This window comes from Temnothorax longispinosus, chromosome 2 (assembly GCF_030848805.1).
Source record: "Temnothorax longispinosus isolate EJ_2023e chromosome 2, Tlon_JGU_v1, whole genome shotgun sequence".
Taxonomy (NCBI): Eukaryota; Metazoa; Arthropoda; class Insecta; order Hymenoptera; family Formicidae; genus Temnothorax; species Temnothorax longispinosus.
Window position 1 is genome coordinate 3,258,812 of NC_092359.1, and position 23,996 is coordinate 3,282,807.

Below are 23,996 nucleotides of genomic sequence, written 5' to 3' on the forward strand. Positions count from 1 at the left end.
CGAACGTAATATTATTTTCCGCCGATGATAATAATCCGATAAAAAAAGAAACAAAGAATTTTTCTCCTTTTTGATCTAGTCGAAATGTGACCAGATTGCATATGGCCAGAAGCGACAAAGATAAGTCCAGTCTGGCCCGAAGAAGATTGGATACATTAAAGGTAAGTGGTCAACATTGACCACATTGCAATGGTGAAATAAGGTAACATATAAAATGATTTTATATATATTTATTTATTTATTTGCCTCAAAGAGCTATTTTCTCTATATTTTCTCGCATAAGTATGAGATTGGAAAAACCGCAATTAAATCCCAATAGTCAATGAGTCAAAAAGTACTGAGTCATTTTTTTCTATAATGCTCAATAAAGCAGTAATTGTTGAATAAAGTCAATCCACTCATAACCATTTCTACCAATGTAGATTAGCTTTCCTTGACTCTATCCTCGTTTTACATCTTATTTTTTAGCTTGAAAATGTAGACAAATACTCATATTCTCAACTCTTTTTTAGCGCGCTTTTATTTCTGAGATGCTGTAGTATATGTAACATGAATTATAGCACTTCAAAAATAAATGCGCGTTTTTATCGATAAAAAGAGAGTTGAGAATATGGACCAAGATGTATACCTTTAATCTAAATGTTTGATTACTAAAATCGCAATTAGAAACAAGTTAAGTTAACTGACTTAACTATTAGCAAGATTTAAACAAAATATCAATATATTTATGTTTATTAAAAGTTCACATATGTCTCTTAGACTTTCTCCAAACAGTTGCTCCAAATATTTTTCTTGGCAGTCATTATGTCATACTTAATAATAATACACGCTCTATGATAGCTGAGCGGATATAATGTCGCAGAGTCGAAATAACACGGTGTGGAATCATTTTGAAATATTAAACAGTACTGAAATAAAATGCAACATTTGTAATAACATTTATAAATATATTATTATTTATATCTATCCAATACGAAAATATATACACTTAAGAGAACATAATATATATTTAATGAAGAAGATCACTTAAAGTGGCGCGTATTTTTTTCTTATTGACTCGCTACATTTACAAAATAAACGCAAGAATAATTGCTTTAATTAGTTTTATTCTTCTTAGGTTTATTATTGCTTCTATAAAATGCATCGAGATTATATTTGTCGTATTTCGGATCTTTTAAGACGACATATTTCCAGTGCAGAATTTCGCCGAATAAAGCTAGGAAACTGAAGAGATAACCGATCCCGAGAGCAATAAGAGCGCCGTATAACTTGGGTAGATCTACTAACGCGATCTCGGATTTTGATCTTTGCCGTGCCTCATTAATCTTTGACCATTCCATGACATCACTCAGCCATTTGCGCACCAAACCGACTTCTGTCATCCGCCTCACCTAAAATGCGAATTAAAATATGCTAAATAACTTGATTTTATAAAAACCTAAGCAGAACAAAAAGTCATTATCGATGAGATCATGACGTTAAAAATTGATTTAATGTGTTAATTTAACTGAATTAAAAAATCATCTGTCTTCCGAAAGATAAATTCTCTGTATATAGCGTTCTAAGTGTATATAAATAAAATTTATTTGATATTTAATTTAATTTCAAATAATAAAAGAACAATTTTACTTTGTCAGATTTGGCGCTGAGAACAAAAACATTATATTTATATGTTTTGATAAATAAAATTATTCCGATAAAAATATATTTTATAGAAGAGCAAGCTCTTCTCGTGTTTCTCAGCATGCTGCGTTCGCAATAATTCCCCCCCGCAGCTAATTACTCTTTAATATCGTCAAGCAAAGTATACCCATAAATCCACGTGGGGCTTGAGCGGAGAATTCTTTTCCATCCCTAACGCGATCGGCATATGGACGAAACATTCCTCCATAATATGTAGATTGTATTTCACTGACGATTCAGTGTTTTTCTCGCTCATATTCTGCCGATCATCTTGCTTCTCGAATATCCGCCTTCCGCGAGCGTGTTGCAATAAATATGAGTTCTCGTAGTAACAGAACCTCCCGTTCGCCACTCGATCGATCGCATCCTCCTCGTTTTCCGTCAACTCGTATTTATTGCCGATCTCGAGACTGTGCGAATCCGAGGAGGCGAGGAAGAACTCTTTGCCCTCTTCGTTCCATCCTCCTACCGCTAGCGACGATCTCGTCAGCTGCGCTAAAGTATCGATAGTTACTCTGCGGTGACAAATGAATAAATGGCGTTAACTGCTGGACATGACAGAACGGGAATATATCTTTAATTCGATATTAATTCAATTAACTAATAAAAAATACGACCTTGTTGTCTATTAAAAGCTGCGGTATTCCTAGTCCGATCTTATATTTAAGATCGTCTTAAATATTATATACTATCTCGAGACGCCGTACAGTCGTTTCATTGGCTGGATGAAGTATTAAGACCGCGTATGACCCAATTTAAGATCTTAAATATAAAATCGGACTGTAAATACTGTCCTTAGTTTGTAATTTTTTACTTCCGAGCGTTAATAATAATTCGAATGTGTGCAAACGCCTCGACGTTTCCGTCAAGAAAATTTCAAATCTACGACGAGAAGAACACATCCGAGATCCTTTATACACATCTTGTATATCATTGTGTACTGTACTTAGCGGCAGGCTTTGACAGGGTCGCCGTCATGCTGGCGCGGTAAATGACGGCTGCCAGGATGCTGTAGATCCACCACCAGCCGATGAAGACCCTCACAGTCCAGGCGTTCGGCAAACGCGGTAGAGAGACTTGGAGTAACATACTGTATGTGTACAGCACACTGTTCTGGAGCTCGGTGAACAGATACAGACCCTTCATACTGTCGTACGCGTCCAATTTGTCGTGTTTCACAGACTCACGCGAGTCTATGTATTTCTGATAGAACACCGCAAACACGTGGAAAGCTACGCCGGCCAACAATAGGGTGCAAAGAAACGTTATCCACGCGTTCAGCCTTGAAATGTGAAAAATGTAACGTTACGCGATATGTGCAAAAAGATTAAAGGTATAAACCGTTTTTCTGAAACTTTTCTGAAATATATATTCATTTGGCAAAAGTTTAAAGGAATAATTGCTAGTCATTTGGGTTAATTGCAGTCTTGTACTGTTAATTCTTTTAAAATCTTTTTCAATAAATGATTATTCGTACAATAAGCGTATTATGATAACGTACCTGAAAGGTAGTATCAGTAATTTCCATGAATTATCGGTTAAGGCTTCCGGCGTTAAGAAGGTAAGGCATTCCGTATTATACGGTGTAGATAGGTCGAAATAATTCAGATGATATAGTGTATAATGTAGATCTCCGAGAAAAAAATCAGCATTTTCGGCAATCGCCTCGCCGATTAGGCCCGTGTAGCTATCGTTATCTCCCTCATGACCCCATCGTCCCCATCTCTCCTTCTCGATGTTAGCAGGCATATAGTAATTCGTTTTGAAGTTCATCGCCCTTGCTATGACTCGGATTAACTGAAACAATGAGCCTTCCGTCAACCAAGATCTCTAATTTTTTTATCTAAATTAAAATCTAAAAAACAATAAGACGAAAATAAGGCGAGAAACAATTTGTATTTATTCTTATGCACTTGAACATGCTTGGAAAGAGGGATGTTGCTTTTCTAAAATTTTGTAGAAACTTAGACATTTGAAACTTTAGATCAGTTTGCGATAAAGAAAATAAAAAATTAATATCTAACAGAGTAATTAATTAATTATATTCCGTTATATAAATCAGCTGGGATTTAGTTGCATATTTCGTTGTTGTCGCCTACTATCCTCTTCTTGCAAAATCGAGTGTATTATCTATATTATAATAAATAATTGCTAATTTATATTTTGTTGACATCATGTTTGATACTTTTTATAATTACTGTTTTTAATTTTAGTTTTCATTTTTATTCTTTTTTCTATTTTATTTGTGGCTTTAATACGTACTTCGAATTCGATACCCAAAGCCTTAGGACTTGTAGTTGTTGTACTTTGTTGGTAGTAATCTCGCGATGCTTCCGTCACGGCCGGTATATGTTCGAAAACTGCAATTCTACAAGTTTTGTTGGAAAATTAATCTAACCTTATATAGGACTGAAATAGATCAATTACATTTTTCACTCTGCGATAAAATTTAGAAACTTGAAAGTTACAAAATTCTATTAAAGCAATATTTTTCTTGAATAAATATATGTTGAGAGCCAATTATATAATGATAATTATTGGAATTTATCATACGTGTTCCAAGCTCTTCATTAAAAAATATTAAAAAAGATATTTGAGGTAAATCACAATTTGTATACAGTTTTCTTAATTTGCAAAGTTATCTTCAAGTCCAAAGTTATGATCTGCAAAACAAGTCTCGCAAAATTCCCGAGAATTATGAGCCTCATTAAAATTTTCATGCATTTATTGACAAATGTTACGTACTAACCGCAAACTCATGCCATGAAGGTCTGTAGTTTTCGGAATGTAGTGATTGTTACCGTAACGCAATTTGCCATTCTGCCACGTATCGATGTACTTGATCGCCGTAAAGTCTCTGGTATACGACGGATAAGAGACGGTATTGAGATCGATTTGTTCCACGGTAATTCGTTCACCCGAACGGTAATTGTATGTGTTGTATCGTCGTATGAACACCACGTTAACAATTCGATTCCAGATGTAATGCAATTCGGGCCTGAACAGCCGATTGTCATGCAGAAGTAAGAAGTAACCGCGCGTGTTGATCAGACGTTCTCTGCGAAGGTCGTAAGAGCAATTCAGCGTATGAAAGAAATTAAAAGGATAAAAATTTAATTATACAAGCCCCGGCAATAATATGAGGATACAAGTTACAGCGCCGAATATCTTGGGGAAAGTAAAATCAAGACCTTAGAAATAATTCTGCGATTCTATAATAAAAATAATTTGATAGAGCATGCAAAGAAGTCTAAATCTTCAATTTATAATGTTACTTATTAATTTTCAATTTGCACATTTTTCAATTAACACGTATTGAATTACTTAGAAATATTTAGAAATAAATGGATAATTAACTGAAGATGTTAAAATTAACAAGTAACAAGGAAAAAGTGAACTTTGAAAGTCAAAAGAAATAATTTGTACAATTTATAACTTTGTATTGAATTACTAATTAAATGTTACATAACATTAACACGCGCAACTAATCGCGTTTGGCTTTCAAAGGTAATTTTTTCCTTATCAATTGTTGAATTATTTATGACAACTGAGCACTCTCCGATAGACAAACGTAAAATCATCATAATTCCTTTAATGACTAACATAATTGTTAATTGTTAGTAAGTCTGTATTCTTGATTTCACGCAGTCTCGATTGTTTACCCTTCGACATATTGCAGGAATCGTGACGTTAGCAGCCCATTGCTGATTAGTATAACATATGCATCGCAACCTTTGACTTGTTGAAGCGTTCTCGCAATTTTTTTCCTTGGCGGTGAAAACTTTTCGTTATCGCGTACGGCGATCTGAGAAGAAAAAAATGCGACAAAAATATGTATGATAAAATCGCTTTTATCATAAATGTTTATATGATAAAATAATGCCGTTTCGTTATCGAATCTGATTAGATGCAAAATAAGAGCAAGAACGATCAGCTTTTAACTGACAAGTTGACTTGAGCAGAATTAATTAAGTTTCAAACATTTACCTTTAAAATTTAACTATATAATAAACATTTAACTATAAATTTTATTAAAATCATATATGGTGAACGAAAACTTCCGCTCGGAATATTTTAATCGCAATACTTACATCGTATCTCAAGAAGGAAGATATTTCGATGGCACGCACATCGATTAGTCGACGATAAGCGGGATCGGTAACGAAAACTATGCAGCTGCTGTGCGTGGCGATCTCCTCTACGATTTGCTCGACCACCGATTTCAGACCGTTCGCTTTGCGTTCGCACCATCGCAGTCTTTCCAAGCTTCTGCAATACATGCATAAGAACAGTTTTTCAATAAATTCTACTACACATGCAATGTTATTCATCGGGATGAATAACTAGCACCACAGAAAAAGGCGCAACAATTAGATGCGAGTATCGAATTTACATCGTTTTTTTAAGAGCGAAAACTGTAAAGCATTTAGCAACACGCAACAGGATAAAATCGCGCATTGCCTCGTAATTTCACATTTCTTCAACGACTCTCAGCATTCTTCCTCGAGATCAATCGATTTCGAATCGTTTCTCTCAGTCGGTTTTTAATTTTTCGATATCCAAAGAAGCATATTTTTTATTATTATAGGGGAACGGCAGGTAGCCCCCGGACATTATTGAAATTCAAGTATACCGCGTATCTATGGCCATTATTTAAACATTCTGCATATGTCGAGATACGCAGAAGGGCATGAGCATATTGGAATGTTTAAACAATGGCCGTAGATACGCGGTATACTTGAATTTTAATAATGTCCTGGGCTACCCACTGTCCGGAGCTACCCTCCGTTCCCCTACTTTAGCGACTTTTTGTAATGCGAGAATAATTTACTTCATAAAAGAATCAGATTATTTTATTCTCGCATAGCCAAATCTGTCGAGATTTTGAAAGCGTCTGCTGCAAATTTTATCGATAGCCAGCATAAATATAACAGTATCTATTAACAGAATATAATGGCAGATTGACTGCAGAATTTGCCGTTTCGTGACCATTTAAATGACGCATTCCAGTTAAATTCTTACAAAATGATTCTGTTCGGTTTTTGTGACAATCTGCAGTCATCAGATTATATCGGTAGATCTGCGGCAGTCAAAAGACGAGTTTAATGCGGACAATTTGCTTATTAGATTTTATTTTAACAATAGCATAGAAATGAGAAATCGCACAATGACGTTCATAATTCAGTTCTAAAATAAAAGCATGCTGCACGTCTCTCGTGTTCCTCTTAATATCCTTCTTTTTAACCTTTTGTATTGACCGGGAAAATACGTTCTTTTGTCGAAATCTGTACGATTATTGCAGTCCTACCTTTCGGCACTGATGCGGGCGAGTTGCGAAAAGAGGACAACAGCCACCGTTATTGTCGCAGAACGCATTATTTCGAGGGTTGTTCGTCCGCGCGCGCGGCTCGTCGAAGAGAATCTTTCGCTCGTATTAAAGTATTAAACTATCGATCTCTTGGAGAGCCCTCGCTCCCTTTACTCTTTCGCGATTTCAATTCTTGATGATCTTCATTGCGGGCAATGGTGTTTGTAACCCGGATCGCCGGTAGTCATGCATAATTCCTCGCAAAAGTCGACCGTGTCGAATCAACATTGATGCAGCGAGCGTCGAAGCAAACGCTTTGCTTTGAATAAGTTATTTCACTTATTCGAGCGTCATTGGACTACGTTTACACGGCTGCTTATAATCCAGTTTAATAACACTGTATACTATCCGATCCAAAATTTTGCTTCTTTTGATTATAGCAATCATTTAAATATGAACCTATTTTGATACTCGAAACATTTGAATCAATTTTTGATATTTTGATATTATACTAAAAAAGTTGTAGTTTAAGAGTGGTATTCATAATCGGATCTTATATTTAAGACCGACTTAAGTACAATCTTAAGATGTTATAAACCAATCACAGAGCGTATTAGCATCTTAAGACGTTACTCAAGACGGTCTTGAAATAAGAACGGACTATGAATATCGGCCCGAGTCTCAAAAAAAGGCTCATGTCTAAATGATCCATTATGATTAAAAAAGAAAAATTTTGGATCGGATAGTATACGGTAGTTAATAAACCGGATTATAAGCCGCCGTGTAAACGTAACTGCGAGCATGCAATTACTGTATTCGAATACATTCTTTGACGAACTTTGCAGATGTACGAATGTTTCCCCGATAACTAATGTTTATTTCTACCAACGTAGATTAACTTTAATCTCAGTTTATTTAACTTATACATGCCGCCATTGGAGAGAGAGAAAGAGCGAAAAGCCTTAAAAAGAGAAATTCAAGTAAAAAATGCGAGCGAGCGTGTACCGAATGCTCTATTATTCTTCATAGGTCAGCTATTATCTGTTGTTGTTTTTGAATATAGCTACGCTTATCAGCTTATTAAAAATTTATTGCGTAAAGAAGTAGCCAGTAGCCAGTGATCATCGCACTCTTACACACACGTCTCGATTATTTTACATAAAAGAGTCACGGTGCGTCTCGCTCCGCGCGAGACACTACCGTGTCTTTTTATAACAAAATTTATGCAAGAACTTTATTCCGCTCACAAATAACACTCGAAACAAAAACAGAAAATAGTAAAAAGAAACATAATAGAAAGAAGAAAATTATTGTGTTTTGCGAGCTTTTTTTGATGAGGTCGACTTTTTTATCAGACACTATGTAATCGTAAGGCTTATTCTATCTTGTTTTTTTTTTCTTTTGCACATTAATGAACGTCATAGCTGTATAATTTATTATATATTTATTATGTATCTCATTTTTATATAAGCACTTGTACGTATATAATGCGAACAGAAGCATGAATCGTTACTTTTGCCAAATTTAAAATATTGCCATTTTATATCCGTGCATATTTATTAAGTGATACATATTAATGCATCGCATAACGTGCATCTCAGAGATACATAAAATATCGACACATATTGCACATATGATAATATTATCGATCATTGGCTTAGAACTGGAATTAGAAATTTAACTTTTTCCAATTATTAGAATTATAAGAAAAGGATAAAAATTAAGTCGAACCGAGATTAAAGTTAATCTCCATTGATAGAAATGAACATTAGTCGATCAGATTTTGGTCGAAGTAAATCCTCTTTTTCGACACGATCGACGATCTCTCGTGGCTCTCGTTAGAACGGCGCTCTATTGTACGAAATAAACACAGATTCCGACATCTCCGTCCTCGAGTGAAAGTCCCGCTAATTCCAAAGTCCGGATCAAGGGACAGAAATCCCGCTCATCGACATCCAGATCTTTTGCCGCCAAGCGAAAAGAATAATCGTAAAATATAGTATTTAAGTCGCCGTTCGTTTTCTCTTATCTAAAGCGCCGCGTGATCTAATCTCGCGGCGGGAAGAGAGGACGGAATAAATAATAAAATCGTCATTCTTATACGGCTTATACTCACGAGTACGTGCGCCGAAGTCCGACGGTAAGTACGTCCACAATTCAAGGCTCCCTCGCGTTTCGACGTTCATTATCGCTCCTTCCATTTTCTGCGACAGTAATAATCTCATCCATAAAAAAAAGAATAACAAAGGAAGAGGGAGAAATTAAAACGAAGGCTGCCCAGTGCCACGTTTCACGGCCCTCGCGCAATCGCGGGACCGATGTTTCTCGAGTGATTATAATAAGGATTCATTATTCCGAGACCCAATCACACCGTGCCTCACGGTTTTCCGCTCCGGCCGCTAAAATAAGCAACAAAGCAACGGGTAAGCAGTACATAACTCTTATCGGTAATAAAACGATATCTCACCCTGCGTTCCGTAACGCGCATTTATCTATAGTATACGTAATGTTTACAATAGATAGAAAATGCGCGCATATGCGCGTTACGGAACGTGGCCAAGGAGATACACGTGATGTACGCGTCACTGCGCTCGTTTTAATGCAGTTTAATGTGCACGCGCGAATCGAGGACGCGAGCCCGCCAATTGCGCGCGAATACCGCGAACGAACAGTCTGCGCTCCGCCGCGCGTTCGGTTTACAGGATTTACAGGTTTACAGGAATTGCAGGTCTGGTTTTCTCTCGCGGGACCTCCTCGCAAATCCTCTCCCTCCCCCTTTCTCCACCCGACCGCTATTCAGCCCGTCGTCGTCGTCGAGTCGCGTGGAGTACGGCAAACGTGGTGCGCGTATACTCGCCCGGACGTGCGCAAGGCAACGGAATCCTCGCCCGCTCTTTTGAAACGAAATCGACAGGATCGATATACCACGTGACAGGACCTTACCTTCATCGGGCACAAGTGCGCGAGCCGCGAGGTGCGAAAACGCAACGATTCCTTTTTATTTCGCTGCCGCGGCGTATCTCTCACGCTATTTTTCTATTCCCTCTCTTTTCTTCTCTTCCCCATCAAAATCCAATCCAGCAGATCCCGTTCTTTGCGCTCGTCCTTCCCCTCTTTCTTTCCAACGTCGAATATTCCATACCTGAGTATTTCGTTTTAAGTGCGAAAAAAGAATGTAACGTAGTTCAGCTATTAGGATCACTCATTACTCATTCTATAATACAAGTGCGTAACATACATCAATTAGAGAAAGAAAACGCGCGCGCGAGAGAGCGAGAGAGCGCACATTCGAGGCCGCTGTTTCTGTTCTTTTTAGCTGCACCGTATTGCACTTTCCGCACTGGTGCTCCACGCGGCACGCAGCTTTTCTTTTTTACTCCGCGTCCGAGCACTCCGAGGTGACTCCGAGCCAGTCCGAGCGTGCTCGGCCCTACTCGGCTCGTTTCTAGTCCACGTGGATAGACGCGTCCGATCCCCTAACCCCTCGCGGAGTGTCGCGGTGATTAAAGAGCAGAAGGAGGGAGGATGCGATTAAAGTTCACGCGCTGCTACCTGCTACGGCTGCTACTGCCATTCCACCGTGTCAATCGTCAATGTCATTAGTATTTTGTTTGTCCAGTTTTGTATGTCCTACCGTGTACTCGGTAGAATTTTCATTATCGTAACGATAAAACAATAATATATATATGATTGAATAAGATTGCTAAGTGTGTCGAACGGCATATCTCTCGCTTTATATGATCGTTATCTACGTTAGCTGCTTGCTGTCTCGAAATTTTATGTCAGATGATATTTGTCTTTTTTTACAAGCGCCTCTGAAACAGAGTTTCGAAAGCGCCAGTCACCGGTGCGGTGACCGGTCAATCGGCATGGTCAACGTGACACACAATTATTAACGACGCAGTGATTAATTAAAATTTAAAATAAAAGCGATTTTTTTCGCATCATGCCGAGACTGCTGAATAACCGTGTGTTGTCGTACTTAATGTCAAATGGTAAGATTCGTTGTAATCGTTATTCATCCACGACGAATTATTGCGAAAATTCTAGTTTCGCGAGAGATAAACGCGCGATGTCCACCGCCAGTAACTTGATCAAAGATTTGCCGAGGGGACCGTTGGACGCTTATAGGAAACGAGCGACGTTCGACTGGAAGTCGTTCAAGTTATCTTTGGAGGGAGAGGATTGCGTACGGTATCAGGTAACGAAATCATTGTGGAACGTGTTAAGTCTGTACCGTACTATTGATGTAAACGTGTGACTAAATTTAGCGATTGAATGTCTAGAATAAACTGTGGCAACTTATCGAAAGCAACCCGGTGTTTCGAAAGTCGACGTCGAAGAATTTGGATGATCTTCGAAGATGCTGCAACAGTCAGTTCCAAGTACTTTTCGAGAATGGCATAGATGTAATTATAACAATTCATTTATCCAACAAATTATAATAATTATTTAAAAACTACAATCGTTGATAGTAAATGAATTTTAGTATAAAGCGTTGTCTACAATGGCAGCAGGAGTATACAGTAAGACGTAAGCAGTAAAGTTATTGACACTAATTTTTACAATTCAAGAATAATCGACTGTGTTTGGTCAATAGCTTACTACTTACGTCTTACTGCATACTCCTGCTGCCATTGTATAGACGACGCTTAAAGAGTATTTAAAACGATATTGGAATTTTTGTACTTGAAAATTTTTGTATAATCCTTTTAGCCCATGGATGACCTTCCATCTTACATGTATATTTTTCAATACGATGGGTCGATACCGATTAGAATGAGTATCTCGCGTGGTATGGTACCAGGTAGCTTATTATCACTGGGTACCGAGCGACATCAACATCTCGTAGCAGAATTTGGCACTGGAAATGTATGTACAAACATATGACACAGTCTGGTGAATTGTTATTGTAAAATTTATTGATATTGCTTATATAGTATACCGCCTGCTTCGCGCTGACTGAAATTTCTCATGGGACCAATGCGAAAGGCATGCGAACCAGAGCAACGTATGACGTAGCAACGAAAAGTTTTATCCTTCATACACCCGATTTTGAAGCTGCAAAATGTTGGGCAGGTGGTTTAGGTAAGCTAAGTTTTAGTCGATATAGAATTGACTAAGATGCAGTGATATTTGATCAATTAAGTGCAACTTTCTATATTTTCCAATACACTGTCATTTTTAGGAAAATGCGCGACGCACGCCCTCGTATTTGCGCAGCTAATTACACCGGACGGAGTGAGTCATGGCCTGCACGTTTTCATCGTGCCAATTCGCGATCCGAAAACTCATCTACCTTTTCCTGGTGTCACCGTTGGCGATATGGGTGAAAAGATAGGTCTTAACGGAGTAGACAATGGATTCTTAATGTTTGACAATTACTCTATACCTCGTACTTGCCTGTTAAATCGCACCGCGGATGTCAGCGAGGATGGAAAGTATGTTCTCGCTCTAAAGGATGAACGAAAAAGATATGGTAGGTGGTAGGAATTAACATTAATATGACAAAACCCATATGCCATGTTATGTAATTGATTTCATTGAATTTCATTTTATCTATGCAGGCTCGTCATTGGGTGCGCTCTCAGGTGGCCGTGCAAGCATTACTGGAATATGTGGACATTATATGAGCCTTGCACTAACGATTGCTATACGTTATTGCGCAGTTAGGAAACAGTTCGGCCCTACCGAGAATAATGAATTGCCGGTCATAGAATATCAAACGCAAGTACGCATAACAGGATTTTTACTTTGAGCTAAACAGAAAAAAAATATCACATTTGATGCAAAATATGTATGTTTCTAGCAATGGCGAATCATTCCTCATTTAGCCGCAACGTATGCAGTAAAAATATTTGCATTGACGTTGTACAAAAGTCTTTATGATCTTCAAATAAGTCGCTTCATGAATGAAGATGGAGACGCGATTGCCGATCGAGGAATGGAGATACACGCGTTATCTTCTGCAACGAAACCATTATGTTCGTGGATTGCGCGTGACGCGATTCAAGATTGCAGAGAATCTTGCGGTGGGCATGGATACTTAAAAAGTAAGTGCAAAATCTCAGTCTTATATATTACATGTACCTACATCTTTATAATTATAATTAATTATCGTTTTATTATTAGTGTCTCGTTTGGGTGATATAAGAGCTGAAAACGATGCGAATTGTACGTATGAGGGCGAAAACAACGTACTTATTCAACAAGCAAGTAATTGGTTGTTAAATCAATGGGTTAATGTGATTAAAGGACAGCCCGTGCCATCGCCCCTTAATTCTGCGGATTTCCTGGTGAATGCAGAACAAATACTTAAGACCAAATTTAATCAAACCACAGTGGAAGGTGTATTGAAGCCTGAAAGTATGATAAAAATGATTCTTTGTTGTATTAAAATATACTACTGAAAGTTATTAGTTTGATGAATGACTTAGGTTTATTGCAACTAATATATGTTATTTTCTTAATTTTAGATTTGCTCTTAGCTTTTAAATGGTTGATTTGTTATTACTTGAAAAAAACACATCAATGTATGAAGGAACTCAAATCAAGCGGAATGTCTGATTTTGACGTAAAAAACAATTCCCAAACGTTTCTAGCCCGAACCTTGTCTCTCGTATATGCAGAGGTAAATAAGATATTTATACACAACTAAAATAGAGAAGAAACGACACATATATAAAATTTAAACTTTAAATTTTAGACTATTAATGAAAAATACACGTGCATCTTTTATGCAATAAATATACTTTGCATCAATTTGCATATATTTTACAACATTACCATAGAATGGAATTAATACAGTTAATTTCTTCTTACAGCACGCCGTAATGCTGTACTTTGTTAAATTTTTACAAGATCCAAAATGGAAAGAAAACGAAAGAGAGGTATTGACAAAACTGTGTTCTCTATTCGGAGCTATAACATTGGAGAAGAGATTGGGAGATTTGTACGGTGGTGGTTATGCCTCTTCTAACAGTAATATGGACGGTCTTTTGCGAAAAGGAATTATAACGCTGTGCAGAGACTTAGTCGACGATGCTGTTGCGCTAGTTGACGTATTGGCACCGCCAGATTTTGTTCTTAATTCTGCTCTAGGAATGTCTGATGGCGAGGTATATACTGCTGCCACTATATATTTATATCAAATTATTTATATATGTAATAATTATCTTTTCTCAATATGTAAATTGAAAATGCTTTTTTGTACTAGGTATATAAGCACATAAAAGAATGGATATTTAAAGACAAAGAGAACTTGGAACGACCATCGTGGTGGAATGAAATCCGATCTAAATTGTAATATTAGAGGCATGAGATTTATGGATACGAGTGTGTTATTCCTACTTTTTTACATTTAAAGACTTTAAAATAATATCTTCAAAATCCATAATAACTTGAAACAAATGTACAAATTCATGTCGTTCGTCCAGAATTGTGCATATATTGATATTTAAAAACTGAAATAATGTTTTATATGCTGTAAAAATGAGTGCCTCGACATCAATTATTGTTACACTTCTAATGTGATAATTGATGGTTTAATATCATATTGTTAATTTTTTGGTATATAAACTGAATATAGTTTTTATACGTATATTGTTAAGGGTTTTTACATCTTGTTCATGTTTTACTAATGTATATAAAATCGTTTATATTTTGTTATACACCTATATTAAAAAATTGTAAAAAAATTTTAACATTTTTGAACACTCTAAACACCCTTAATCACTCTTATAATATTTTAGGTAAAAACAATATGTGAGATGTTTTGAAGAAATAATCTGATTTTAAATACAAAAATAAGAAACATTTTTATTGCAAATTTCTATAAAATTTTTGTTTCACATATATTTATAATTCTGTATGTTTTGATGCTTCTGCAAGTGGTAAGACTTTGTCTACTTCTGCAAACCAATCATTGTATACAGCTTTAGGATCAACTGACCAGAATCTGTGAAATGATATAGGTTCTTGAGATGCCAAATAAGCATTAGGATAATCCACAGGTTGTGCCTACAACAGTTACGAAATACAAGATGGTTTAATATCATCATATTAAAGTAATAATCATTAGAATATATCAGAGTAAACAGTACTGAAAAATTATATCATCCTTTTAAATTATAAGTCTCATATATATTACAATATTTCATACATTTGTATGTGTGAGTTCAATGTCCAATATAAATTACGACAAAAAATCTATTACGTATACCTGATGGAACATCGAAGAATGCACGCCTTCTACTCCAAGTCGCAATAAACAAAGTCCAAAGAGATACATGTCATCGGGAGTAGTCGCAGATGGGCAAGTGCACGCGCCCGGTTCTACCATCAGATGAACCAAGGGAGCTGATAACACGACTCCCGCACCGCCAGTTAAGTATTGATAGCCGTAGTGACTGTCCCACATACGAAATCCGTAACGTTCGCCGATCGCGACTGCGTGCTTAGGATTGTAGCACGTGAGCAAGTTTAATAAACGTACTACACTGTAATAAATTAAAATACACTTCAATTTTTCAATATCTTAAAAATAAAGATTATAAGCCTTTTCACGGCTTTGTAATACTTTGCACAATTTTGTCAACTTAAAAATAAGATTTTTTTAAATATAATTACATTTACCTGAATATAGTGTCATCGTCGACAATGGCAAGCCAATCGAAATTACGTTTTTTTAGTATTTTGCTGGCTTCTTGCAAGATAGCATAAGTTTTAGCACAGTGTCCTTTAGTAGTATTCGGGACGATGTATGCCTCCCGTAAATTTTTGTCTAGATAGTAGAACAATTCAGCTAACTTACGAAGACCGTAAATATATTCAAAATATACGTAATTTCATTGATGAGGCATACCGGCTGCATCACTGAAATATCCAATGTTCAAATCGTACTTGGCCCACGACTTTTTAACCACTGGGATTCTGTCTAAATGAAATTTGGCGCAAGTTTTAACAGCGAAATAAATGTTTTCCGGAGCTACAGAAGAACTCTGCAAATCGAGAGTATTTATATCAACGTGGTTCAACAATAAAATATATTATTCTCTTTTAACTTATTAAAATTATTGTTATTATTAATTAGAAAGTCATATCGTGTAACATACGCAAGAATGGAAGAATCGGGGATACGTGGCGCAATCGGAGGCGGACACAATGCACAGTTTAGACACATGAGTCAACTTTGCGCCAGTGCTATTTAAGACAAAGGTCGCGAATTCGTATGATACGTCGATAGAAAAATCTGCCTTCGGTTCCTTGCCCTCAGAGACTCGTTTAGATAAACTAAAAATGTTAAGTTATATTTTTAATTTTTGGACAAAGATAAGAACAGAAACAGATCGTAACTATATATGTTTTAAAAATTAGATGCCAATTTTGTTGAGCTTTCAATTTTATCTATAGCCTATTTTAATGTCTTTCGTTGTTACTCCTCCAAAGTTTTTATGACTCTTATAATAACGATCATTTAATATAAAAATAGAATATACCTCTTTAATAGCGTAGCGCTCATGGCAAATCCAGATGCCATGTGTGGATACCTAAATCTCTTAGTGTGCCGCGCAAAGTGATGAATAATAGTAGGTTCACGATCATAAAGCATGTGTCCAATCCAAACATTCTGCACAAACAAATTATATATCTAGAATACAAATCGCTCTTTCTTAAAATGTTTTGCGGCGAGAACACAATTCACCTCAGACGAGCTAAATTTTCCAAGAACATTCAACAGCTTCTCTAATCGAATCACAGTATTTTCCAAACAAAAGAAGAACCATTCCACATCTGGAAATTCATTCGACAAATGAGTCAACAGCGGAACTATTGTCCAGGAACCTTTGATGTCAAGTTCATGGGACAATACGACGTGTGGGAATTCCTAAAATATAGAGATACCTTATTTAGCAATAAGTACAAGACGTAGTCGCCTATATATATTTACTGAAGACTCAACAAAAATACACAGGAACAATATTTTATTGTAATCAAACGTACTCCTTCAAGAGCGTCATCCTGCTCATAGATGTTTTTCCTCAAATAATCAGCATGGGCTGCATTGTAGCCTTCCTTTTGGCTCAGTATTACTATCGCCAGCTTGTTGGACTCTGGAAAATATTCTAATTAAGACTTTTTCGTGCATTCAATTTTGAATAAAAAAAAGAAGGCGAGTAAGGGCCCAGGTAGCAATTAATGTCTAAAAGACATCATAAAGACATCTTTAAGATTTCTGGCATCTTAAAGACATCTTTACGATGTCTTTTAGACATTAATGCTACCTGGGCAACAGTTCGAAATTCTTAAATATCAATTTAATACAAGAATAAAAAGTATCTGAAATAAATACCTAATATACTTGCATGTGCACTCGCGATGAACGAGACGCAGGCGAGAAACGTGAGATATGTTGACAGTTCCATTTTTGTCGAACAGCGTTCGAAGTCTGCAGGGAAACGGAAGATCTATATACGTTCCTGTCCTGGCGCTAATTCCGTCTTTGCAGGGGCGGAATTTTTCGGCGTTTCGACGCTTTCTAATTAACCACCACCTGTTCAATTGTCACTCGACAATTCGTTCCGTCCATCGCCGCGTCCGATCGCTGATCAGCTGTTCATTATTGAACTGTGCGAAAAAAGCCGGTTTCTACAGCCCCAGGATTCGTCGAACCTGCAGATGGGCGCCAATCAGGCTCGCTCGTTATTCCGCATGTCGCTTCTCGACCTTGTGCTTCCTCGCAAACCGAGGAGGGGGAGGGGGACACGTAAGGGTCAGATGTCAGAAGATTGATTTTTCGGAAAGAAACGCTCTTCTAGTGCCTGAGTCCGATTAAACTGAAGTTCAACGTCGTTCAGTGTTGAATTAGCAACCGTAACGAGGATTGCACGCCGCAGTGCCCGCAGTTTATGTCAGTGCACGTGCCTGAGTTGTTACGCATAAGTGGACATAAGTGGACATAATTTGTAAACAAGCTAAGGAAGGGTTAGACTAGGTAGTAGGTGGCCAGATAGAATGTGTAGGCGTTTGTATACGCGCGGCTTATCAGTCATGAGTGTCTCTCGCGAGTCGAGGGCGCACCAGAAGAAATTGAGGTAATCAAGGTCGGTGTAACCTTAAAATAATTTTTGACGTTCCCTTCATGTGCCTTGCATACTCTAAAAAATAAACACTCGTGTCTTTATTGCAGATGCATATGTCATACTGGTTCGGCGTGGATCTGGGCAGCTTCCTATTTTCAGGATACAACGTTACCACGGTATGGGGCCTGGTGGCAACGTGCCTGGGCTTGGCCGCCCTCGCAGTGCTATACGAGGCCATGAAGGTCTCGCAGATCCACCTGCAGCAGGCTGCGATTAGGCCCATACCTAGGACAACGTCAGCCTCCTCGGAGAGTTCGTCTCTCCTGTCCAGAGTGACACCGAAGAACTTTGGAACTCACACAAGATGGTACGTTGTTGTCTTCTTATCTCTCCTTGAAGAGCGATAAGCCAAATGTGTTTATTTGAACACTCCAAGTGACTTCGAGTAATTAACTTAATTGGGGTCTTCAACATATCAAGTAATATCTGTTACTATTTTGTTAACGTGAATAGAATTGCAAGTTTTTTGTTTAGCATGTGGAAGAAAAGGGACAACAAATTATGTAGAGATTCTGCTTTAGGTACTTTCTGTCGATTCAATCAATCGCCGATTAATTGGAGTTTGATCAAAGTCACGTCCCAAATCGTTCAAAATTTATATGTATATGTAATTTATAATATTAGATTTATTTTTTGTAGCTAAACTTTGTATACTTTTCATCTTTTCTCGTTTCTCTCTTCAACGTCTAATTATTTTTTTCTATTTTGTATACTGAAATGCAGACAGTATAATATAAGACAAAAACTCGATTTCATAATTATTCTAGAGTTCGTATCTTGTATAGGCAAAATACAATATATACCTGAAACAATAATAGCATTTTTCATAATAACGAGAAATAAATTAGTCATATTACATTGGCATTTTACTACTTATAATTTTAGTTATTATTTTAAATAATACATTTATCTTCCTGCGGCATCTAAGGCGTTTTTATCTTAATTCGATGTTAAATATGTTCCTTTAGTGGAAGCTGCTCGAGATGGACATTGCAAATGTTGCACTGGTCTCTTCACACTACGCTTGGTTATATCCTGATGATGACTGTTATGACGTACAATGCATATATCACCATCGCCCTCATAATCGGAGCGTTCTTTGGATACTGCATATTCGGTCCTACTCTCGTACAATTAAACATGCAACGTTTTCACCGCAAACAAGCAATTGTGGAATGTGATAAGAATTGCGAAGGTAACGCAACTTCATGTTAGCCTAAGAAAGCGACTACTTTGACCTTATTTTTGTAATCGCTCCTAGATATTATCTCAAATCAACAGAGACGCGAATCTGCTGTCTCTATCGTTGCTGAGCAATTAGTCATCGAAGCGAATATCGAAGTTCACGTACCAAGAAATACGTGAGTTTTGACATCCAAACGTAGCAATGGAAAGTCTGAGATTATCTAGGATAAATTATTATTATTGTCATGCATTACATATTTGTATGTATACGCAGGACGTTTTACACAGATGTTTTATTATAAATCACGAAGATACATGTATAAAGATATGTACATATATAAAGATATGATACGATTTATTATAATATGATATTTACAAGTAATACAAGATCCTTGTTAGATTCCTATATACCAGATACAAGAATGTTATTTTGTTATAATAGGTATACAAATATACGTAATATTAACCATTAACATTGATTAAAATTAACATTTTCTTGGAAAAAATATTTAAAAAATATAGCTATACATTCATCGAAAATTCCAATCAATAATTCCTTTTTTACATTATTCTCATTTGCAAAAAATATAAATAACAAAGATCAGCGTAACATAATTTTAGTTTAAGGTCCTAATTACTTCAAAGACCATACTTTCCGGAGTTTATGATTTAGACATTGAAATTTTCCAAGAATTGATTTATATTATCCATTATAAAGTTATCCACAGCGTTCTCATAATCCATAGCGTTCTCCGTCTCCAAACCTTCAAATAAAAGACCGTAACATGGACTGTCGACGCTGTTGAAGTGCTCGTATCCGTGTATCTGATTGTTGCACAGCCAGCAAAAAAAAGATTGGCAATTTCTACACGTCATTTTGTTGCAACCTTCGGTTTTGCTAATGAAAGAACGGCATTTCGGGCACCTTTTCGCATTATCCTAAACAAAGTTACACATAATCATTATTAGGAATAATATACACTCTTATTGTAGTCTTATTACTTAATCTACTCATTAATTTCCATATAATCGTTACATTACATACGTACTTGCAGATACTCAGTTGTAAGATATTTTTGGATTGTTTGCATTTGCCGCTTGCCATATTTCTTCTCCAACATTGCCTGCTGCTTGATATTGCTGTTTTTGTATTCGTCAATAAGCTTTATAATATCGGTCGATGTCATTTCGCATGGTTCTTGTCCGTGGTACGACTGTTTGAATAAATAAGTATAGACTATAGGACATGTGTGTAGATATATATGTATATGTGTTTATATAGTACATTTGAATGTGTATCTTATGCGTTTAAATATTGAGATACATCTTACCTTACGGCAATAGACGCAGAAACAATACTTGCAGATGGGACAAATCGGTGCGTCATCGCCCGGGTTTCTGATAACCGGATATTGACAAGAAATTTTTGGGCAATACACTACATCGTCCATAGTGTCTAATGTTACTCGCAACATGATCTCTTCGTATTGGAAAAACAAGTCTGGACAGAGAGTCTTAACGTCGTTGTCACTTATTTTGCGTTTGCAATCTATCGTCGGACACAATATAGCATTAATACGCTCGATGATGTTGATGCGTATGTGCTTCTCCATGCAACTTTTACAGTAGATGTGTTTACAGTTTTCCAATTCTATACAGTTCAGTCCTGCGCATTCCTCGAAGCATATGCAACAAGGATAAACATTCTTGTGAAATTGTACTTTATGTTGCTGCTTGTTGTAAGATATCAATAATCTTTTTAAATCTAATAACAATGCACCATTCTGAGCCCTGGGATCGGATAACTGCACCAGGCGTAACATGACATTATCTCGTGACGTGTGAATTAGATGCAAGTAGGAAACGTCTAACGTTTCGTGTATGTTTAAAAAATTGAAAATATCATCTTGTAGGAAACTTAGCCACAGGAAGATGACCTCGTTACCCTGGTTCTCTTCCCACATTTCATCTAATTTCTGACAGATGAAAGAGATGTCCCAAGGTGTCAACCAGACAACGGAGATGCAGAAATTTGGTGGCTTCTGAGATGGATACGTATTCGGGAGATTAATGTACATTCTGATTGGCGGCAAGTGCTCAACGAAGATGCTATCGTCGGAAACAGCTACATCGGAGGGACTACCGTTATCGAACTTTATTTCTAGTTTTTTAGAAAATTTTGGATATATGGTGATCGAGCATTTTATATATTCGCTTTTCGTGTAGAAGAACTCTGTTTCGTCGTAGATACTAGAAAGGACAGCCACTTCATCCTCCTGTCGTTGGAGATTGCTTGCAGTCTCACAAGACATCTTGTTATCTTGATCAATGTGATCTTACTAAAATCCAAATTAATATAATGTAGTTCAACTGATTTTCAAAGAGCATTCATATATGTATAGATACAGAAAAAATAACAAACCTATTAAAGAAGTTATAAGAATTGCATTCTATATTCTTACAATTGGAATTCTACATTCTTTTACTGAATCTATAACATAAAAAGACAGAGTAACAAAAAAATGTGTTCCAGATACAACTTATTACAGATACAAGCTTAAAATTTATAAATGGAAAATTAATATAATATAAGAATAAAAATAGAAAATTATATATAAGACAAATTGTAATTAAAAATATATATGTTTATATACATATATATAATATCACAGACTTTGCGTGACAATAAGAGACTCCCGAAGTTATTTTAAGATAAAAATTCTAATACCAAAATGTGTCGAGGCCATAATAATTTTAAATGTAATTAAAATAATAAGTGTTTAAAGAATAATAAAATTGGCCGAAATTCGCGCACTTAGGCACGGTATGTTGCACAGTAATAATAATTTTAAAAAATTTATTTATTTGGTATTTAACACAATAATTAATTAATAATCAACGTATGTATCCATATCTAAAAAATGGAATAAAATTAAAAAGCAATTATACCAGTATCGAAAATATAATTGATGTTGAAAACTTCATTGCGCAATGTATATAATAAAATACTATAACATACATTATAATAAATGTTATAATAAAAATGCAGTTAAAATTCATATTTATAAAGATATTAAAAAAATAAAAATATTAAAAGAAAATTAAAAAAAAAAAACAGAAATTAATAAATGTTAAAAAATTGTGGTGAAACTTAATAAAAATCGGATAAATAAGAGAATTAGAAATTATAATTTCTCGTTGTAATTTAAAGAGCCGTCTCTTATTACAAAGATCAAAATAAGATATAGATGGCGCGGAGAGAGGAGCATTTAGAATCTTACTAATTCCTAATCGTTGTATTAATTAATTATATCCGCAGGAACTTCAACAGGGAACTTAACGAAAAATAAGAAACAATTTGAAAAAAGGAATTTAATCACGAATACCATTCTGTACTTGGATTATGACCCTAATGACGTATTGTAATGTATATGAATAAAAAAAAATCGGTCGTAAGAGGACACACGTGGGTATCCAAATGATGAAACTACGGCCTAATTTTATTAGCAGATTTTTTTTATTCATCGTTATTCCTGGCGCCGTTAATTATAAATGTTTTTGGGGGGGAAGGGATTTTAAAAACTAAATAAATAAATAAATACATATATAAGAAACAAAAAAGGAGAAATAAAAGAAGTATACAGTTTAAAGTTCAACTTGTTAGGGCTTTCAGGTCGTACATGTAAACATTACTTTAATTTACTCGAAATTATATTTTTGGAAAGTTAAACGAAACAAGTTTTTAAAGAAATTGCGTCGTATTAGTTCAGCACCGTGTAATGGAGTAGACGCACATGGCAGTAACGTAAAGTTTAACGCTAACGTAACGTTAGTCACGATCAGTTGCATGGTAATACCGCGTGATGTTTTTATTTTGTGAGTTAAATCCTGCCATATGCGTTGGAGCAGTTAACGTGCAATTAATTAAATATTTCTGTATTCTGTTTCTCTGCTCTTTCTACTTCGCCATGCCAATGGTGTTATCGCATGTGCAACACGATACATTCACTAACACGTATCGAATTTCTATTTACCGAAGGAAAAAGCGTAGCCGCACAGCAAATGCTCCTACGTCGCACTCGGAGTCTACTGAGCAAGTGTCGAAATACTCGAAATCTGAGGCTTGTCTGGCTCTTTCCGCCCTTTTCTCGAAATTATTCCTCAAGACTCAAAGCATTGTACGATACGCTCTCAAGCCTAGAGCTAGAGCGCGCGCATCGATCTCTCGTATCACGAAGGCCGGGGCACAGTTATATACTGTGGCCGGGGTCAGACGGGTGCACGTTAAAGCGGGGAACACAGCTTGCATAACGCATAAGTGCCCGTCTACAATAGGTGTTACGTAAGCATCTGATTGGTCTATTTCCTTATGCATATGTGTATGAACCAATCAATTTTCTTATGCTTTACGCATTATGCCTTGTGCAGAAGTGTTTCCCGCTTTAAAATTGAATAAATTACTAGAACGCGCAACACAGCGAGTTCTAATGGCTTCTGCACAGCGACGCGGTAGCCAATCAACGTGTTGCTTTTCCGTAAGAACCAAAAGTTTATTGGCTACCGCGTTGCTTTTTGCCGCGCGGCAAGCGTTTCCACGTCAAGTGTGCAGAAGCCAAAAGTTCTAATAATTTATCCGAAATAATTACGAGTAGAGATCAGCGATTGGATAACATGTAAAT

The 23,996-nt window shown here is 36.4% G+C and overlaps 5 protein-coding genes across 13 annotated transcripts; 2 read left to right on the forward strand and 3 right to left on the reverse strand.

Annotated features, from left to right (window-relative positions):
- Nucleotides 1-214: 214 nt before the first annotated feature.
- On the reverse strand, nucleotides 215-7,464 carry Ir68a (Ionotropic receptor 68a). Of its 2 annotated transcripts, XM_071771685.1 has the most exons (10): nucleotides 6,992-7,464; nucleotides 5,775-5,952; nucleotides 5,346-5,488; nucleotides 4,433-4,741; nucleotides 3,946-4,051; nucleotides 3,185-3,480; nucleotides 2,630-2,965; nucleotides 1,811-2,198; nucleotides 1,288-1,391; nucleotides 215-908 (listed from the first exon to the last, which is right to left on the reverse strand). In XM_071771685.1, the coding sequence occupies exons 1-10, from the start codon at nucleotides 7,057-7,059 to the stop codon at nucleotides 899-901; spliced, it is 1,938 nt and encodes a 645-aa protein (XP_071627786.1). In that variant the 5' UTR covers nucleotides 7,060-7,464; the 3' UTR covers nucleotides 215-898. The 2 variants fall into 2 exon arrangements, with proteins under 2 accessions (XP_071627786.1, XP_071627785.1); XM_071771684.1 differs by lacking the exon at nucleotides 215-908 and having other exon boundaries at nucleotides 934-1,391; nucleotides 6,992-7,459.
- A 1,550-nt stretch (nucleotides 7,465-9,014) lies between these two features.
- Nucleotides 9,015-14,390, forward strand: LOC139809064 (peroxisomal acyl-coenzyme A oxidase 3). 6 transcript variants are annotated; one of them, XM_071771683.1, is made up of 12 exons: nucleotides 9,015-9,131; nucleotides 11,042-11,192; nucleotides 11,278-11,400; nucleotides 11,708-11,863; nucleotides 11,932-12,079; nucleotides 12,180-12,470; nucleotides 12,559-12,722; nucleotides 12,801-13,044; nucleotides 13,124-13,357; nucleotides 13,468-13,622; nucleotides 13,816-14,109; nucleotides 14,208-14,390. In XM_071771683.1, the coding sequence occupies exons 2-12, from the start codon at nucleotides 11,064-11,066 to the stop codon at nucleotides 14,295-14,297; spliced, it is 2,028 nt and encodes a 675-aa protein (XP_071627784.1). In that variant the 5' UTR covers nucleotides 9,015-9,131; nucleotides 11,042-11,063; the 3' UTR covers nucleotides 14,298-14,390. The 6 variants fall into 6 exon arrangements, with proteins under 6 accessions (XP_071627784.1, XP_071627781.1, XP_071627778.1 ...); XM_071771680.1 differs by lacking the exon at nucleotides 9,015-9,131 and adding an exon at nucleotides 9,154-9,414; XM_071771677.1 differs by lacking the exon at nucleotides 9,015-9,131 and adding an exon at nucleotides 9,530-9,719.
- A 392-nt stretch (nucleotides 14,391-14,782) lies between these two features.
- On the reverse strand, nucleotides 14,783-17,484 carry LOC139809067 (beta-1,3-glucosyltransferase). Its single transcript, XM_071771688.1, has 9 exons — nucleotides 17,343-17,484; nucleotides 16,994-17,103; nucleotides 16,695-16,877; nucleotides 16,489-16,619; nucleotides 16,105-16,282; nucleotides 15,855-15,990; nucleotides 15,626-15,773; nucleotides 15,213-15,489; nucleotides 14,783-15,010 (listed from the first exon to the last, which is right to left on the reverse strand). Exons 1-9 carry the CDS (start codon nucleotides 17,413-17,415, stop codon nucleotides 14,849-14,851), a joined length of 1,398 nt encoding a protein of 465 aa, XP_071627789.1. The 5' UTR covers nucleotides 17,416-17,484; the 3' UTR covers nucleotides 14,783-14,848.
- A 236-nt stretch (nucleotides 17,485-17,720) lies between these two features.
- On the forward strand, nucleotides 17,721-19,686 carry LOC139809068 (protein SLC31A2). Of its 2 annotated transcripts, none has more exons than XM_071771689.1 (4): nucleotides 17,721-18,093; nucleotides 18,180-18,439; nucleotides 19,101-19,327; nucleotides 19,394-19,686. In XM_071771689.1, the coding sequence occupies exons 2-4, from the start codon at nucleotides 18,180-18,182 to the stop codon at nucleotides 19,495-19,497; spliced, it is 591 nt and encodes a 196-aa protein (XP_071627790.1). In that variant the 5' UTR covers nucleotides 17,721-18,093; the 3' UTR covers nucleotides 19,498-19,686. The 2 variants fall into 2 exon arrangements, with proteins under 2 accessions (XP_071627790.1, XP_071627791.1); XM_071771690.1 differs by having other exon boundaries at nucleotides 17,721-18,084.
- Nucleotides 19,596-23,556, reverse strand: LOC139809066 (E3 ubiquitin-protein ligase RNF14-like). 2 transcript variants are annotated; one of them, XM_071771686.1, is made up of 5 exons: nucleotides 23,352-23,556; nucleotides 21,740-21,808; nucleotides 20,649-21,656; nucleotides 20,367-20,531; nucleotides 19,596-20,256 (listed from the first exon to the last, which is right to left on the reverse strand). In XM_071771686.1, exons 3-5 carry the CDS (start codon nucleotides 21,627-21,629, stop codon nucleotides 19,987-19,989), a joined length of 1,416 nt encoding a protein of 471 aa, XP_071627787.1. In that variant the 5' UTR covers nucleotides 21,630-21,656; nucleotides 21,740-21,808; nucleotides 23,352-23,556; the 3' UTR covers nucleotides 19,596-19,986. The 2 variants fall into 2 exon arrangements, with proteins under 2 accessions (XP_071627787.1, XP_071627788.1); XM_071771687.1 differs by lacking the exon at nucleotides 21,740-21,808.
- Between the last annotated feature and the right edge of the window lie 440 nt (nucleotides 23,557-23,996).

What these genes read in the sequence shown, in the direction of transcription:
- LOC139809068 (XM_071771689.1), top strand. Translation starts at nt 18,180, where the DNA reads ATGCATATGTCATACTGGTTCGGCGTGGATCTGGGCAGCTTCCTATTT. An exon ending in TTTGGAACTCACACAAGATG is followed by an intron (nt 18,440 to 19,100) that starts GTACGTTGTTGT and finishes ATGTTCCTTTAG; the next exon opens with TGGAAGCTGCTCGAGATGGA. An exon ending in ATGTGATAAGAATTGCGAAG is followed by an intron (nt 19,328 to 19,393) that starts GTAACGCAACTT and finishes AATCGCTCCTAG; the next exon opens with ATATTATCTCAAATCAACAG.
- Ir68a (XM_071771684.1), bottom strand. Translation starts at nt 7,059, where the DNA reads ATGCGTTCTGCGACAATAACGGTGGCTGTTGTCCTCTTTTCGCAACTC. An exon ending in CTTCCTTCTTGAGATACGAT is followed by an intron (nt 5,489 to 5,774) that starts GTAAGTATTGCG and finishes TTTTCTTCTCAG; the next exon opens with ATCGCCGTACGCGATAACGA. An exon ending in TTCCTGCAATATGTCGAAGG is followed by an intron (nt 4,742 to 5,345) that starts GTAAACAATCGA and finishes CGACCTTCGCAG; the next exon opens with AGAACGTCTGATCAACACGC.
- LOC139809066 (XM_071771687.1), bottom strand. Translation starts at nt 21,629, where the DNA reads ATGTCTTGTGAGACTGCAAGCAATCTCCAACGACAGGAGGATGAAGTG. An exon ending in TCTGCGTCTATTGCCGTAAG is followed by an intron (nt 20,532 to 20,648) that starts GTAAGATGTATC and finishes TTATTCAAACAG; the next exon opens with TCGTACCACGGACAAGAACC. An exon ending in TTACAACTGAGTATCTGCAA is followed by an intron (nt 20,257 to 20,366) that starts GTACGTATGTAA and finishes AACTTTGTTTAG; the next exon opens with GATAATGCGAAAAGGTGCCC.
- LOC139809067 (XM_071771688.1), bottom strand. Translation starts at nt 17,415, where the DNA reads ATGGAACTGTCAACATATCTCACGTTTCTCGCCTGCGTCTCGTTCATC. An exon ending in AGGATGACGCTCTTGAAGGA is followed by an intron (nt 16,878 to 16,993) that starts GTACGTTTGATT and finishes TCTATATTTTAG; the next exon opens with GAATTCCCACACGTCGTATT. An exon ending in GACGATGACACTATATTCAG is followed by an intron (nt 15,490 to 15,625) that starts GTAAATGTAATT and finishes AATTTATTACAG; the next exon opens with TGTAGTACGTTTATTAAACT.
- LOC139809064 (XM_071771677.1), top strand. Translation starts at nt 9,601, where the DNA reads ATGTGCACGCGCGAATCGAGGACGCGAGCCCGCCAATTGCGCGCGAAT. An exon ending in TCATAGAATATCAAACGCAA is followed by an intron (nt 12,723 to 12,800) that starts GTACGCATAACA and finishes GTATGTTTCTAG; the next exon opens with CAATGGCGAATCATTCCTCA. An exon ending in TAGGAATGTCTGATGGCGAG is followed by an intron (nt 14,110 to 14,207) that starts GTATATACTGCT and finishes TTTTTGTACTAG; the next exon opens with GTATATAAGCACATAAAAGA.